A 16674-nucleotide genomic window follows, 5' to 3' on the forward strand; every position below is an offset into this window, starting at 1 on the left:
GCTTCATTTGCTTTTGATAGCGATAGTATAGAGAGTAGAAGTAACGTTTGAAAAAGATTATGTAGTCGAAAAAAGCTACCGTCTCGCAATCAGCTGTCTAATCAGAGAAGGTGGATAGAATTGTTAGGAGTCGTTTTCAAAGTGTGATACGAGTTAGAAAGTACGAGAGTATATTGCAACCTTATCTTATTGTTAGCGAGTATACGATTTAAATTCGCTTCGTATCGCCGTTCTTTAAACAGATAGCTATCTTCGAAGATATAATATATCGGAGTTTCGATTGTTTGACGATACTTTTGCTTTCTGAAGATCTATATTTAGTTTAAAAGTACCTTTCCATACACTTGAGATGGAATAACTCACCCAACGATCGAACACCTTTGAACGCTCGAATCTTTGCCAATCCGGCAGAGCAAACGTTCGTTCCAACCCTCGGCGATCATAAAGCTCGAACATGTAAAGAACGAACGCTTGAAAAAGAAAAGAGAAAGATTCGATGATAAAACCGTCGTTAAAGGAAACGTTGTCGGATAAAAAATATTTTAATGAAAAGGCAAGGGAAACGTTTTAAAAATTACAACGTGTACTAAGAATGGTCCAATGAGAAACAGAAACCAGCAGTGGAAGTGGAAGTACAAGGACCGTCGAAGATAGGGAATCATCGGAATCTCGGTGCACGACGCGTATACCAACTGCAAGAGGAAAATCTCAAGAACAGACGAATCTCAATTAAAGCGAACGACAGTGGGAAATCTTTCTGATCATGGATTCGATACGAGATCTGAAACGATTACTGTACGAGAGGACGCAAGCTCTTAGACGTCGCGACGATGTAATCGAGATACTGGAGAAAGCATTGGAAGAACGGGATGCCACTATTCGTTACCTCCAAAACGAGATCGACAAGTTCCGGCAAATCGTCGATTTCAGTTTGGCCTCTGGTGCTATCGGGCCGGGTCAGAGATCCAAAAGACAGGCAATTTCAGCCGAACCACTTACCAAAGACAGCCGGGTAATCGTCAAGTTTCAGAAACCGCAAAGGTACAGAATTCGTCACTTTTTGTTTCGTTCTAACGCGATTTTCAGCTACTTATCGCCGTGTATCGAGGAAAAGTTATCGTCTGAAATTTATCTGTATCGAGTGTAGAACAAACAACGACACGGTAGACTCCCTCTTGAACTGATTTTTAACTCCCTGTTTGACCATATTATCGTTCGAAGGAAAAAACATTTTACATTATCGCAAAGGAAACTGGCACGGTTCCTCGTGTTAAAGCGTCGATAGCCGATCTATCTAGTCGAATGTATTCGATTCGAAATTTCGTACTAATAATCCACTAATCTATCATTGTTATCGATTCGAAGGCCATATATAGAGAGATCGATGACTCAACGATCACCGTACAACGTTAACATCGTTAAGAGTGAAATTTTGTCGTTCCTTGCGCAATTTCGAGTCATGGTTTCACCTATACAAATCGCATTCACCGCGCAACTACGTGACAGAGTGTTACATTCAGGATACTTTTAATTCACGACACGTGGCTTCGTTAACTTTACCTGTGTCGTTTCTTAACTAACCTCTTTCGTCGACGACTCTGTTCGATCGGACGTAGGTAACACTCGTGCAACTTTCCAAACGCTGTATTCTTTAAACTTTCCATTGTTCCGTTAGAGCGCTTAAACATTTAGAAAACCACGATTTTGTCGTAAAGTAAGGTTGGAAAATTAGTTTGCTTGGCGATTCGTACGCACTTTTAAGCGAAATAACGAGTAAATTCCAAACACGACTGTTTTATGTACTACGCGATTATTTATTAGACGAGTCGCACGTAGGATAATAAGTTTTGCTCTTGCAACAATTGATATGGAAGAAAAAGAAGTTAGAACAAGTCAGTCAGGAAGAAGTCGTAGAAATCTTCGTAGCAATTTTCGCATTAAATGTCTACGTAAGACGTTTAACGTTAAGGATATGACGTTACGATGGTAATATTCGCGTTTATTTTGCAAGTGCAACATCAAAAGTACCGAACCGTGTTTATCACGGTGCACCTGTTACAGGCCGCAAGTTGTTTACTGAACAAGTATGCAAGAAGATAGCCTGGTATACGTCAAACACTTTTTGCGTTTATTTAGAGTGGCGATAACGCTTTTTATTTTACTTTTTATTTTATCTTAATTTTCAGTTCCATTCTTATCGATTAATCGGATTTAGTACCCCGATCTAACGGATGAATATTCATCGGAATTTGGAAACTTTTTCTTATCATTTTTCTTGTTCTTTTTTTTTTCTCCAAATCAGCCTCGTTCGAAGCGACGTTTCTAATAATCTTCTTACGATTAAAAGGGAAACCTTTGACAAAAAGGTGTCTGACTCTTTTTTCCTTCGTAGGTCTCGTGATCTGATCAAAGCAGCCATTTTGGATAATGACTTCATGAAGAACTTGGAGCTGACGCAAATCCGCGAGATCGTGGACTGCATGTATCCTGTTACCTTCTCGGCAGGTTCAACCATCATTCGCGAAGGAGATGTTGGGTCCATTGTGTATGTTATGGAGGGTGAGTTACACAGACCTTTCCCTTGTCCAGTATTATATTCTTTCGCGAGTATCGTAGTTCCAGAACGTAAGAAATTGATCTGATTTATTTGGATATATATTTAAACAATCGCTGGAAATAAAATTGAAAGAACGTGGAGCCGAAAGGATTTCGTCGTACGGCTCGCGCGAGTAATTCCAGTCGAACGCAACCGACTCGTTAGAGGAAACTGTGCGCGATTACGCTTTTCCATGCGTTCCGGTTATAAATAGTTGGCCATGCTTTAACGAATATAGGCGGAAAATCGTCGTCTCTGACGAAGAGGCTTCGCGAATGACGGAATCACGATGGCTGTTAATCTTCCTCGCGCCGTGCAATTTCAGTTTATTCGCCAAGTCAGGCGAGTCGAGGTCGATCGTTGTTCCCTGCGACCGCACAGTGTACCGTTATGCCCTCTTGCGTCGCCGCACGAAAATTTCTTCGCCGTTTTGCCTACACACTCCCCGTCGTATCGTTTTCCACGTGGAAAATTCATGACAGCAGATGTCGCAGAGACCGTTGTAATCATAAACGAGCGTATAGAGCTCCTTGCGATTTCAAGTTTGGAGGAAATTCTAATTCGACGTTCAACGAACTCGACCGTATTGCGAATATATGTAAGTACGTCGGAACAAGAATATTATCTGCTTTCTTTGTTCGATAGAGTTGCCATTTGACTGGCGAGAAACTTTCAATAAATTCGCTTTAATCCCGCAAACTATGCAACGCGTGATTCATCGTTCTTTGCAGGAACCGAATGATTCAAGCTTCTTTGCCTTTTCTTCCGAAAAACCGGTTCCCATAGCGGTAGTTATAAATAAAATGTTGCTGAAAATACTCGGCATTCTTTCCCAGCGATAAGGATCAATCTGCTATTTAAGCAAATTTCGCTCCATATCCGACGAACTCGGCTTAAAATATGCTAATATTTTCGAAATTTCGAACTAGCGAATACATTTTCTGGAATTGCGATGAAAGTATAATAAAAATACGATGTATTATAAAAATTACTCTCCATCGTTAAGTAGAATGCCTATTAATAATTTTAAACCACCTTTCTCTTCTCTTTCTGCTTTTTTCTTTCGAACAAATTTAAAAAGTTTCGAAAATTAATTCTCCGGTCAGCAAACAATACGCGATTTCACTTTACGCTGAAAGTAAAATGCATATGCACGTAACGAGAGAAATTATCCTGATACGTACGAATATAAATATTTGAAAATAGATCTTTAACATTCGCTAATTCGATCCAATGACTTGTAATAATTTTCGTACGAATTTCGAATATTCGCCGATGTCGACGGCGCGCCGATATAACGTTGTCGGTTGAGATCGCGTTGAAAATTTTCTCCTTCTCTATAAATATTTTACGTCGTACCAAAATCTGTTTCGTACCTACCAAGTTAGCCTCGCGACGAGCGATCGTAGTCGACGAATTTCAATTTCTTCGCATCGAGCAATTTCATACGAGTATTTTATCATAGTCGTACAAAGAAGCTTCGTTCTTGGCGAAATTTGCTTTTACTTCCGGTGCTGGTTGAGCGCATTCAGACACGATTTGCGCAACCAACAACGATACTACAATTAAATTCGAACGCAATGGGTCACGTGCAACGTAATAACGCGAATTTTTACGTGTAATAGCCACGATTAAGCCAACTGTGTAAACGTGTAACGTTTAACGTCAAGTCGCGTAACGATTGCGCAAATAATTACGAACACGAGTCTCTTGAACAGGAAGAGATTCAATGATTATACAGCATAGAACGGTGTATTTATAGCGATAGAATCTCTGGTCAATTTATTAATTAAAATGAGGATTTTCTTTGGAGGAAGAGCCGACCAATTTCGGAGCAATTAATTCCTTCCTCGCTTCTCGTCATTTTCTTTCGTACATTCCTTGCAATAATTATTACGAATTAATCTACAAAATAAATGTAATATATTAAATCGGTCTGTAATAAATTGATCGTAAGAGATTCGTATCTACTAGAAATTATAAGAAGCTATTTGGTAATTTCCTCCCTACTTTGTGGCCGGTTTTTAGATTATTTAAGACGCGATGTTTCGATGGAAACGAAATAGAAAATCGATAGTTTCATCTAACGACGAAGGATGAGAATCACTGGCCTTTCTCTCGGAAGTTGGTGTACCGCGATAGCATAGTAATTAAAAAATACAACGGTTATAATGTATTTATAAAACAAAATTGTTTCGCATCGTTTTGTGACAATTCGAAGGTATCCGTGAAATGAAACGAGCAAAATCCGCCTGACAGAAACGTGTAAACCAAACCCATGTTTCACTCGCATATTATCACCGGCATAACGTCATGCATATAATTTTACGTACCTATGTAACTATACTCTGACACTACTATGATTGTAATCGTAACAATAGTAGCGTCCATTTTAATTGTATTACGGCAAATCCGTGATTCTTTTAGATGGTTTTTGATAATTGAATTTGGATAAAAGTACCTACTAGAAAAGCATGATTGGTACTGTCAGGAGGCTAATTTCAAATTTTCAAACGATGACCAATTTAAATTCTTAAATATACCTAACAAATTGAACGTGGATTTTTAAAATTTAAAATCACATAATAGGCTTATTCTATCTTCGATTCAATTTTAATCGCGATTAATTATATACCGTGTACTTTCTAACGTTAAACTTTCTCTTATAACACTTTTAGCGTAGGTTTAAATTTTGTTCGTGCCATTGGCAGGGAGAACGAAATCTGTAGGTTAATCGCTTTAGAAGGATTCCTCTTAATACAATGGTCTCGTTAAAGAGCGTACATGCCGAATCGATTAAAGTTTATACATAAAGTTAGAAACCTTTGTGCGTATGAATAAAATATATGAAATTACAGCGATAGAAGTGAAACGTGGTCGTAGGAAAATCATAATGATTGGAGTAAATTACGAGGGACGAGCAAATGAAAGTGTGAATTAACCATGTATTAGCGATGGTTTTTAGTATCTGACATAGAGGAAACTCGACCATTTCCACGATAATTTCAGTAAAATCTTAACGGTAAAATTATATTACAAGTTGTTCACTTGGTAATAATTTGCATGAAATTATTTTTTTTATCCGAACCTTAGCAATCGTGCGCGTTGCGGGATAATAAAATCATGAGTCATCGTTATAGCAGTAAGGAGAGTGGATTTAAATGTAATAACGGGACGTGTACTTTTAAATATATGTATGGAAAACATAGAGAACATCGAACGTAATATTAATGTCTGTCATATTTTGCAAGATACGTGTTATCTTAGAAAATTTACTTGTCGCGCGTATTACTCTTGGCTTATAGAGAACCGTTTCATCTTGCAGCAAATTTGCAAATTAAATATTACGTCAACGCGGGGCGTAGAATCGAAGCAAAAAGAAAGAAAGTTAGAATTTCAAGAATCGCTGGAAAAAGAGAAGGAAGATACAAGAAGAAAAAGAATTAATTACATCGGGGTTATTAGAGAAATCTATCCGCGTTAAAAAGCAAAGTGTAAAGCACTCCACAAATGGGAAATAATGACACGATGAGAAAAATAAAGGAAAGGGGAATACGAAGCCGGGGAATCGAGCGCAAAACGCGAGAAACAGTTCCAACCAAGATTGCTCCACTTTTGCTCGTAGTGTTTCCCACTTGTTCTCGCAATTAGGCTATGTTATTTCATTGCGATTTACGAAAGATAAACGAGTCAATTCAGGGGAAACGTAATTGGTGCATCGTTTCTGATCGTTCGTTCGTTGTCGAACTTGCGTGCTAACAATTACAAGACGAACGGACAAAAGGAAACTGCGAGACAGGTATTTCTCGAAGCGTAATCGAAAAAGTTCCAGTCGATTCGCGTATATCTCCGTGGTATATCCGTTTCTTCTCTTTTTATATAATTCGATACAAATCTGCAATGTCACACGCAATATGGTTGCCTCTTAATGGAATTAGTCGTGGAATTTCATGCCTCCAAAAAGAAGAATTTCGACGCGGATGCTCGAAGCGCATCAGCTGATACGACAAATATACGATATCTAGTCTTTCACCATCTCAATTATATCGTACAAGTTGATAAGGGTATCTTGCGGTATTCTCGAGTCACCCGATATACTTGTACGTACTTACGTGGGAGTGGTCGCGCCGAGGGCAATCGCATTCGCCTGAGAACCACTGTCCTTTCTCTCGCTAACAGCGAACTGGTGGGGGGATTGGCAGTCGGAGGGGAAGGGAGTTTCTCGTGCACGCTCTTTGCGGGCGTACTTTTCACCAGTCGCGAACGCTGTCAGTGAGCGTCAGTCTCGAAGGAGTGGTCCTGCCCGTATCCTCGTTCGCGACAGGATCCTTCTTTGTGAAAACATCATTCGTTCTTACTCCTCTTACATTCGCTCGCACTTTTCTTCACGGGATCCAAATCATTTTCTCGTCGTCGAATAACGAGCCATCGAAATTTCTTCGCCGATAAAACCGACCGATCCAAGTGGAAACGCGAGTGAACACGGAACCGTGATTTCATTGTCCATCGGATCTCTTGCGCAAGCAAACGATCTGTCGATCTGGTCGTCGTGTGTCTTCTACGTGACTTCTTGAGAAAACAACATTCCTCGATCTAAAGCGCCGAGGAAACTTGGATTTCCATCGATCAGAGATAACGAGCTTTAGGTACGGGAGCAATGAAAAGTGATAAAGCTGAAAACGATAGGATTTGAGCGGAGAAGTACGCGAGACAGATTCGAGGCGGTGAAAAAGATCGAACAGTTTACCCGTTATTGCAGAATCGAGAGGTCCGATTCGTATCGAAAGGAATCGAGTCGGGACTAAGAATAGCGCGTCATTGTTCTGCTTCGTGACAGACCTGGAATTAGCCGCTCGAAAATCGCGCAACTCGCAGTTTTCCATCGCTGCCGGCTGTCGTTTACGCGCTGTCCCGAAGCATGAACCGGTGGGGAGTCGCTGGAACTTTTCGACGAACGCTGGACTCGTCGATTCGTTCCAAAAGCAATCGAGGTAGTTCTCAGAGACACGTGTTTCCCAGCGTCTTTTATACGGCTCGAAAACGCTCGATCCTTTAAGAGTTCGACAGTTCCGACTCGAAGGGCTGTCGCAAAGCCAAACAAAAAGGACGAAACGATCGGGGGAAACGTTCGTCGATCTTCCCACTGGATGAACGCCAGATCAACGTCGAAGTTGTCGTTCCCACGGTCAAATTTACGGAGGGCTTCCAAACGAACGAGCGGCAGGAACCCTGGTGATTCTTAACAGCCCGTACAATCTACGTTCCTATCCCGAAGCGAAAAATGCGAGCTGGAGGCGTTGGAAAATGTCCAGCGCGGTGAATCATGTCCAAGGTCGCCCACTGGATCAAACGTTTCCAACTATCGTCTCGGAGCAACGTTCCGACGAGTCTCTTGCTATCTGATCTCGTTCAACGACCAAGATTCGTCGCTCTGTCTGTAAAAGTCTCTCGTGCTTGAACAACAAACTACGAGAAAGAATACTCCGTTTCCTCGTTTTTCGTCAATCTCGAAGGAAGCTCTGAAAGAGGTGGGAATTCTGGAAATCCCGAGATTCGTCCGACCATGAAAGTGAGAAGTTATCCTGGCAGAGCGGTGTTGGAGGACCCAGAGTTGCTGTTGGACCCTGACGCGACTCGAGGAAGGGCGATGGAGCTTCTTTACGAGGCCAGCTGGCGCGAGTGTGGCGTCAATTGGGCAAGTAACGCAAGAAGCAAACCTGCGTCGAGGGAGGACGAGTACAGACAACCTTATGCCGAGGTGATCTCCCAGCTGGAGGGTGTTCTGGATGGTAGCCGCGTTGACTCGTCGGCCAGGGAGGATTGCGAGTCGAGGAAATCGAGTAACATCAGCACGACCGACAGTGAATCGAGCGAATTGAATCAAAGAGGGAATAGTCAAGGTGGATTTCTCATACCCAGACCGAGACTGATCGTACCGGTTCACACCTACGCCAGGAGGCGACGAACCGGCGCTCCTCCGCCGGCTAGGAGACGACATATACGCGAAGGTATTTCGACACCGATTTTTTGCCGCTCTTTAAGCAACTATCTTTGCTTGGTGATGTCATTTGTTTCGCTCGAGCCTTCAAACCGTAGGAAAATTCCTCTTTTCCTTAATCGCTATCAAACTAGTTTCTATTACGTAAGAGAAGCTATTGATATTAAGATCTTCTAATCAGCGATTCGTGAAATTTCGCTGGTGATATTAGTTCGGTTATGCAAGAGTAGTAAGCACGTAGGAACATTCCCTAAAGATATTCTTAGCTGGTTATTGTAACACGAGTAATATGAATGGTTTAATCGCAAAACTTTTACACGGGACTGTATATCCTAAGCAGGATTGACTCGATATCGATGACATCGATCCATCGATCGGTATGCGTAACGCTTCTGAACACGCGGTACCGCAAGGTAAGAGCTGACACATTTCTGCGATAATAACGGGTTGTCCAGAATGTTCGTAGCGAAATTTAAGAAAAACGTGCGCACAATGCTTCTCGGGTAGCAACTATGACATAGAAATTCCTTGCCGTGGATTATTTTTATAAACAGCCGTATAAGAGAACGATTCGTGGGTCGATTCGTGTTAGACTCGTTAAAACATTTTAAATGATTCGGTAGTACGAGACCGTACATTTCAGAGTGATCCTGACTGGAATAAATCTCACGCCGAATCGATATCGATCGATTATTCACTGGTGGATACATGGTCGTTCGTTGATCGTAGTAATTGATAGAAACTTTTGAACGATAGTGGTCTGAATGATTAATTTCTGCGTTTCTACGCTTTCGATAAAGTTCAACGATGAAATTTCCTGTTTGTGTAATTTTCTATGTAATTATCGTTAGACATACTGTACCTATCGAAAGTGAATGAAAGTCACGAAGGCTGGTACGTAAAAAAAGTTTATGGAAATGTATTCGACGGTAGAAAATGTCAGCGTTGCTTCAGGTGCTGGAGGAAGGCGATGACGATCTAAAGAAAATGTGAACATCGTGAACTATGCTCGAAGCGTATTTCGAAATCGATCGTCTCTTCCAAGCGAAGCTTTTTAAATCAAATTAACGCAAAATTAAAACATCGAAATAAATCGGATCGGAACAAAATATCAAAGAGGTAGGAATTTGAACGATTACTTCGACGCTCTTTACACGATCAAGCGATTGATCGTAATAACAATAGGAATAGTAATAAAAGAGGAAAATCTGCATATGTTGGGAACACGCGGTAATCGCGTAACAGGATATCACTCAGTCGTTGACATCACTAAAAATAAAAACCCAGCATGCTCGTATTAATTTAGTTGCAAAGTTTTCAGCATTTTTACGCTTTCAAAGATCCTCTATTTAATTGAATGAGTCCGAGATTCACGATTTGAATTAAACATATGATATTATCGTAACGATTACTTTGTGATAAATAGTTTATTTGAATAGTGGCCAAGCCCGATATCTAGATACACGTTAAGAATTGATAATTTCGGTGTGCGGGCTGCACACGAATTGGAAGGAGAAATAAAATGACCGTGAGTCGTTGCATTTTAAAGTTTGTCACGCCTGTCTTCTTAGTTTATTTAAACATTTCTAAGAAGGATACATCAATTTTTCCTAATTCCTCGCAAAGAGACGAGAGGAAGTTGTCTAATCATAAAATTAGATACAATACACACGTAGGCAGAGAACGTCAATTAGACGGTACATATCCGCGAAGACTGGTTTGCACTACCACTCGTAGCGTCTAGATCCGGGTCGAGTCTCGACCGCTCGCGACCAGCTTTTGTAATCTTGTGAAAAATGTATGTCCTTGATTCGATCGGGATCCAACGCGAAATCTCGCGTTGGTCAACGAAAGCGAAGCGAAAATGTTCCGTTCGAGATCGATTCTTGCGTGAAACTCGACTTAACCCTTAGACGCATGATTTTTCTAAACATACCGAAATCTAAATATACCGAAAGATTAAAATCTCGTATTGACGTATCGTAAAGCCATAGTTACGGTACGGCAACACCAATAATATCAAAAAATAGATTGACGTAATAACTTGTGCATATAAATAGAAGACAAATGTGTGTCTCAACCTTCGATCGCAATGTTCTTGTGAAAGCAAATAACGATACAAAAATAAAATTGGATCGAAGTTGGACAAGAAGCGCGATCTTCGATTCTCCACAAATGCGAATACGACAAACGTTTCCGTATTACGCGAATATTAGCCGTTTACATACTTAATTTGACCTAACAGTCGGCTATCGTAAAAACTAGATTTAGGTCGGACGTCTCTATCGCAAGAGCAGCGTTGCTCAAGCCTGTTACTGCTCGTATCTTTCAACGCTAAGGTTGATTACACTGCTTCTAATCACGTTTCAGACGTTTACTTTGATTTTACTTTGTATCTTTATGGAGAACATCTTGCATAAGATAACGCGCATTGCGTTAACCGCGTTCTTTATATCGCGAAGAAGGAACGAATCGTATCTTCGAACATCAAATCGAATTTTTCTCCTTCGATCGATTATTTGTAATCGCGTTTCTGACCACTGCGATGATTTATCGACGACTCGGTTGAAAGTCGAAATTGAGAAACGAATCGGCCGAGATTCGCGATATTTGGAAAGGAAGAAGAAATTTTACTTCGATGGAATTGAAATATCCGAAATTGAAAAAATTTCCACCCGTCTCTCTAAGACGAAAATGATTTTATTGCTGTGTTTTCACCCGCTCTCACTGACTATAAATTTTCCATAATTTCAAGTTGCCTTAAAGATTTCGAACCGAGATACCGCACATAAGAATGTTCGTCATTATCTTGCTAAAGAAACAATTATTTCTCAAGTATCATCCCACTGGTAAGAGATAATCTTAATTGCCACTGGATTCTCACAATTTTACTCTTTATTGCATTACGCAATCATAAGTATTATATTAAGTATTATCTATGAAATATGCGATCGTTGAAATAAGCTCAGCAATCTACTACTACAACACTAGTAGAATTCAAGTTCATAGGGATACAAAAATCGCAATTACTATTCGGAAATATTTTGTTTCACCCTTGGCTGCTCTCTCACGTTCGAACAACATATCGCTTCGTTCTCGTCGTTCTATCACGCGGCTGCTTTAACTTTAATTGACATTCTGATCGACTTTATTAGCGATGCTCCATTAATTCGAATATCGTTTTACGTTATTTCCTATAGAATTTTAATAGATTAGACAGAGGAATAAACTTACACGTTATGACGAGATCTCAAGGTGATCTTTTAGGTGATCGAGATGATTGCTTTTTGAATGAAGCTGCACATCTTGTTATACGATATTCGATGCTGTTTTTCATTCTCTACAAAAAGGTATCAAGATACTCGTATCCGAAAATGCTTTGTTTAAAACATATTTCAATGTTAATTTCATCGAGTTCTATCAAATTGCGTGTTTGAAAAACAAGGAGAACGTGAAGGTAAATCGCTGCGTTCCTCGTCTTTCCTACGATAAGTTCTACGAGATTAAAGTTAAAGTATCATTTGATCTAATTATCATTCGACCCGAGTAGCTTAATACTTTTTTATAGAGAATTAAAAAATGCACCGAATGGTGTATAAAAAATGTATAGTTGCATTTGAAAAGCAAAGATCACCTTGAAATATCAAAGGCACATTCACCTACACGAGATTTATGGCCTTCGCGAGATATCTCAACCGAAACAAAATAAGTTTTGCTTGGCTCGACTTCCATCGTATACAAACGCGAGTAGAGACAAAAATCACGACCAGATTTAATCCCCTAGTTTCTGGAGCACGGAACGCGGTTACTCGTTAGCACGGTTTCCTCGTTGACTGTATTTTATGGGAGAAGCCATCCTATCGTGCAGTTTAGCGCGGCTTGCTGTTTTTATTTCGACTCGAGAGAGTTTCATCTGTTATTCATACGATGCTCATCGTGTTGCAACTTTCACGCTCCTCGGCCGCGTATCGTTTTAGAATTTGTTTTACTTTGGTAGTCTAGGTGTTAAACCGCGTCGTTCGTTAATCAGCTTAACCGATTCAACGATCGTACTACACGGTAATCAACGCACGAGGTATTAATTGCACGACTATTTCGTGTTTCCGTGTTTCCCACGTTCTTGCTACAAACCGCAGTTCTAATTGCAAATATTCGTTGCCGCTGCCTGGATTAATCGCGATGAGTTCGCTCCATGATCAACGATTCTCGTTGTGACTGCTGGTCTTAACGTTTCTTGTCGATCGATCGACAACGAAAGGGAGAAAGTCCCGTGAAACATAGTGCCCTACGTACAGAGAAAAACCAATTAAAAGCTTAACCGCAAGTTTTTCAACTATGAAGGTCCAAATCTGTTTTCAAAATCTCATTCAATCTCGAGTGAGAAATCTCAAGAATTTTCAGTCAATTTAAATGTCTGGGGAATCTTTGATTTCTAGTTGAACAAAGCGAGTGAGATCGTAAAGTGCGATGCGTTACGATACGTTAAACCGACTGTTATAAATTATTATTCGTTTTTAGACCGGTGGATGTTCGAGTTATGTAACTTGTTGATCGAGCAGTTATCGTGCCATATTTTATTCAACTAAATTAGTTAATATTTACCAGCCCATTTGCCATACCTTGTTGCTATTCGCCTTTAATTAGCCTTACGGGATTAGCGAGATTTTCCATACTGTATTCGAAAAGAAACTCAACGAGCTAGAAACTGAACGATTTGTGTTAATGCATTCTAAGTTATTACATTGTAAATGATTTTCCGTCCGAGTGATTTTCGTCGAAATTAACGATGAAGAAAACAAGATTAATCAATTTCGCTGTATACTAATATCCCTACGTAGATACACGTGGATAAAAAGTAGCTTTCAAGAAATTTTTCGAGCATCTCAAATCGCTTCTAATTTAATCTTGGGTAATCAAATTTTCATCGATCTTCTACCATTTTAACACTGTGGCTTTTTGGCCCGATTGCGCGAGACTGTCTATACCTATAGAAAAGAGACTACACAGTGGGTCTTTCGACCCAGATTTTCCGCTGACCTCCATCAATAAAACTACCTGGCAAACTGGTATCTTTCACACAAGAATACCCGGTGTTATATAGCCGCCTATTTAAGGAAACAAGCATCTAACGCGTTTTATAGAGAAGAAGAATCTGGTATTCGATATTTGAGCATAGGTTAATATACCATGTACAGGTTGTCGTAGTTGTCGTAGTTGTCGTAGTTGTCGTAGTTGTCGTAGTAGTATATTGTCAGTACACATTTATAGGTCAAAATAACAACAACAATGTCATTATTAAATAGTTATAGAAGAGAGGTGACAAAATTCTGAACGCATTACACACGCGAGTTATTCTCCCGTTTATGGCAACAGTAGTGCCTAGTCATCAGACGTAAACTTCGCTACATTCTCACTCGCAACAGAATAGTAATCCGCGGTTGACGTTTGTCTGATGTAAAAGTAACGTTTTCTCTGACTTTCTGTGTCGTTTTATGAGATAATGTTATGTACCGACTGTTACACTGTTATATGTCGTTAAAAGCGTCTGTGTTCGATCGAGACGAGAGTATTTAACAGGTAAGCTCGATCGATTATTTTCTTCGTTTTCAGATTATTTTATAATACGCTCGCTTGTAGTCTTGAATCGAACGACTCAACAACTCTCGAATGGAAATATAGGAAGCTTTCTGTTACTATTGGCGAGCTTGTAATATGTATTTATCGAAGGCCAATGAACTTTCTATTTCTGGAACTATGTTTTAAATATCCATTGTGATATTATCGAAAATTCACGCTAAAGGAAGTTATGTCTTTCGTAGCAGCTCTCGGCTATACCAAAAAGAACGATATGAATAGATGAATAGACAAAGTATGAATGAATCAGGAATATTTACACGTAGTAGTAGTCGAAAGGTATCGTGATATTCCTACGACTCCAATTTCAAACGATAATTCTATTCTTTGCTGTTATCGGTCTTGTATTGGCAGGAATATTAAATATTTAGAAACGAAGTCGCGGTTGGAGTCGTATAAGTACGTACAGCTTCTGACTGCTACTAGATGTAAATATCTGTTATTTATTCATACTTCGTCACCGTAGTAACGCACGTTCGTGTCTATCGATAGCGTACATCCCTTTTCTTTCCATAATTCATTAACAATTCTGCCAGTGACATATATTTACTTGACATCTTTTTTTATCTCGACCTATAAAATATACTTACAACACATGGTCGGGGAAAAAGTCCACTGAGGTCAAAAGCGAAGGTGATTTCGAACAGAGGCACAGTGTTTAGTTCTAATCGACGAGTCAAGAATTATTTTTATACCCACCTATGATTCCAATTTTTGCCTTTTGGTTCTAAAATAATCATAAAACCCGTTACAATCGTATCTCCTAACTTTTTTAAATTTCATCTAAGGACGTGTTCCGCTTATTTTCATCTCGTGATTAATCTTTCTCGGCGTCTGCCCTCTTTGTATAAATCCCTTTAGAGTGTTTGTTTCTCCGTTGATATATCGAATGAGTCGACGACAGAATTATATTCAAAAGATCAACTAGAAGATCTCGAGAAGACATAGTGGGAAAAATATAGCGTAATCGCGTAAACCTAAGCGACAGAACCTTGGAACCTACTTGCGCTGTCATCGACGCTGAATTTTCTCAAGGATTGTATTCATAATACAGGCAGTTCAGTGTTACGCGAGTGACACCGTTATTTAAAAGTACAATTTCCATGGACGGCACTTATTCGTACGCGCCTCATAACTCACCTAATTCTTTGTGAATTTTACCTCGTTATTAATTAAAATGGCTCGTGATATTCATAAGGGAAATACTTTACATTCTTGTTCTTCGGTAAAAGTACCACACCGCCAAAAATGCGGGAAACGCGAGACCACCGATCTATAAATCTGAGCAAAGATATTAAGAAATCGAACTGGCTCAAACTGAATCGAGTTAAAGGGAGAAACCGAGCGAGTTTCGAAACAGGTCGTGCACCTATTCGCCCGAAATCGAGCTGAATTTGCTCCCAAACTGGCTGACAACATGTGGGTACTGGACGCTGAAAATTCCGAGGGATTTGGTTTCAAAGTAATCGCAGGAAATTCGTGCTGGATCGGTGAACAGCTGTCGTCCGAGATTCCACGCGATTCGAGTCACTCTGCTTCGCGATCTGGTTAGAGAAGAAGCAAGCCTTCTGTTGCGACGAACGATTAAACGTTTATGATCTTTGAATGTATATGGTAAAACTCAACGCTTTGAACAACTGCTTTTCTGTGCCACTACGATAGATTCTACTTAAAATTGTACGTCTTACGGCGACTGGATAATGTAACGCTTGACTCGAGTTCTTATCTTTTGTTGATAGTTTAGATGTGTTTAAGTAAACTTCCAAGTAATAACGATTTATATAATAGTACTTGCGTATGTTTGCGTTCATCATAATTTTCTTTTACGCGAATGCAGGCGCGTTTGTTAATAAACGCGCTTTAAAAAACGAAGGAAGAATTACTTTCACGCTACGCGCTCTAATCTGGCACTTACGCGAATGAAATAGCCCATCGAATCGCAGTTTCTGAATGACGCGCGGAAATAGACGGGGCTTTTCACCGACGAATCGCGTATTACGGACTTGCCTGAGGAATCTTAATAAATCCAACTGTCATTAATTTGGCAATTCCCTTTTTCTTGCTCGATCTTGCTTAAGTAAAGCTGTGCGAATCTTATAAGGATACAGCACGCGAGAAATAAGTTCTGGTATCTCGCAAAGTCGAAAAATATACCGATGACTCATGGTGAACAATGCAAGGGTTCCTTATACGCGCGCCTGGAGGCGGTACGGTGATAAGGACCATTTCTCCTAACAGCATTCTCTGCTCTACCAGCTCTCTAGTAATATATCCAGCTTCTACGGCAAATATTTTTTAAAGAAACATCCCGGTGTCTTATCAACCATATGCGTACACAAACAGTCTCGTTTCGGTTCTCCTTCTTCTTTGAAATCCCAAATTTCCTATCGTTCTATCCTACGGATAATCCTATAACTCTCGTCTCTTCGACTAAATCCCACGTTAA

The 16674-nt window shown here is 40.0% G+C and overlaps 1 protein-coding gene across 3 annotated transcripts in view; it reads left to right on the top strand.

Annotated features, from left to right (window-relative positions):
• LOC117233582 (cGMP-dependent protein kinase, isozyme 2 forms cD4/T1/T3A/T3B) overlaps nt 1–16674 on the top strand; it is a 54200-nt gene that overhangs the window by 25797 nt on the left and 11729 nt on the right. The window contains exons 1-2 of one of the 3 annotated variants that reach the window (XM_033494020.1): nt 706–1041; nt 2393–2559. In XM_033494020.1, the coding sequence (XP_033349911.1) occupies nt 764–1041; nt 2393–2559 (445 nt within the window). In that variant the 5' untranslated portion in view covers nt 706–763. Of the gene's footprint in view, nt 1–705; nt 1042–2392; nt 2560–8058; nt 8605–16674 lie in introns of those variants that run through there. The other 2 variants (XM_033494019.1, XM_033494021.1) reach the window with 2 other exon arrangements.

The sequence above is a fragment of the Bombus vosnesenskii genome, unplaced genomic scaffold (genome assembly GCF_011952255.1).
Source record: "Bombus vosnesenskii isolate JDL3184/JDL3185 unplaced genomic scaffold, Bvos_JDL3184-5_v1.1 scf7180000013297, whole genome shotgun sequence".
Taxonomy (NCBI): domain Eukaryota; kingdom Metazoa; phylum Arthropoda; class Insecta; order Hymenoptera; family Apidae; genus Bombus; species Bombus vosnesenskii.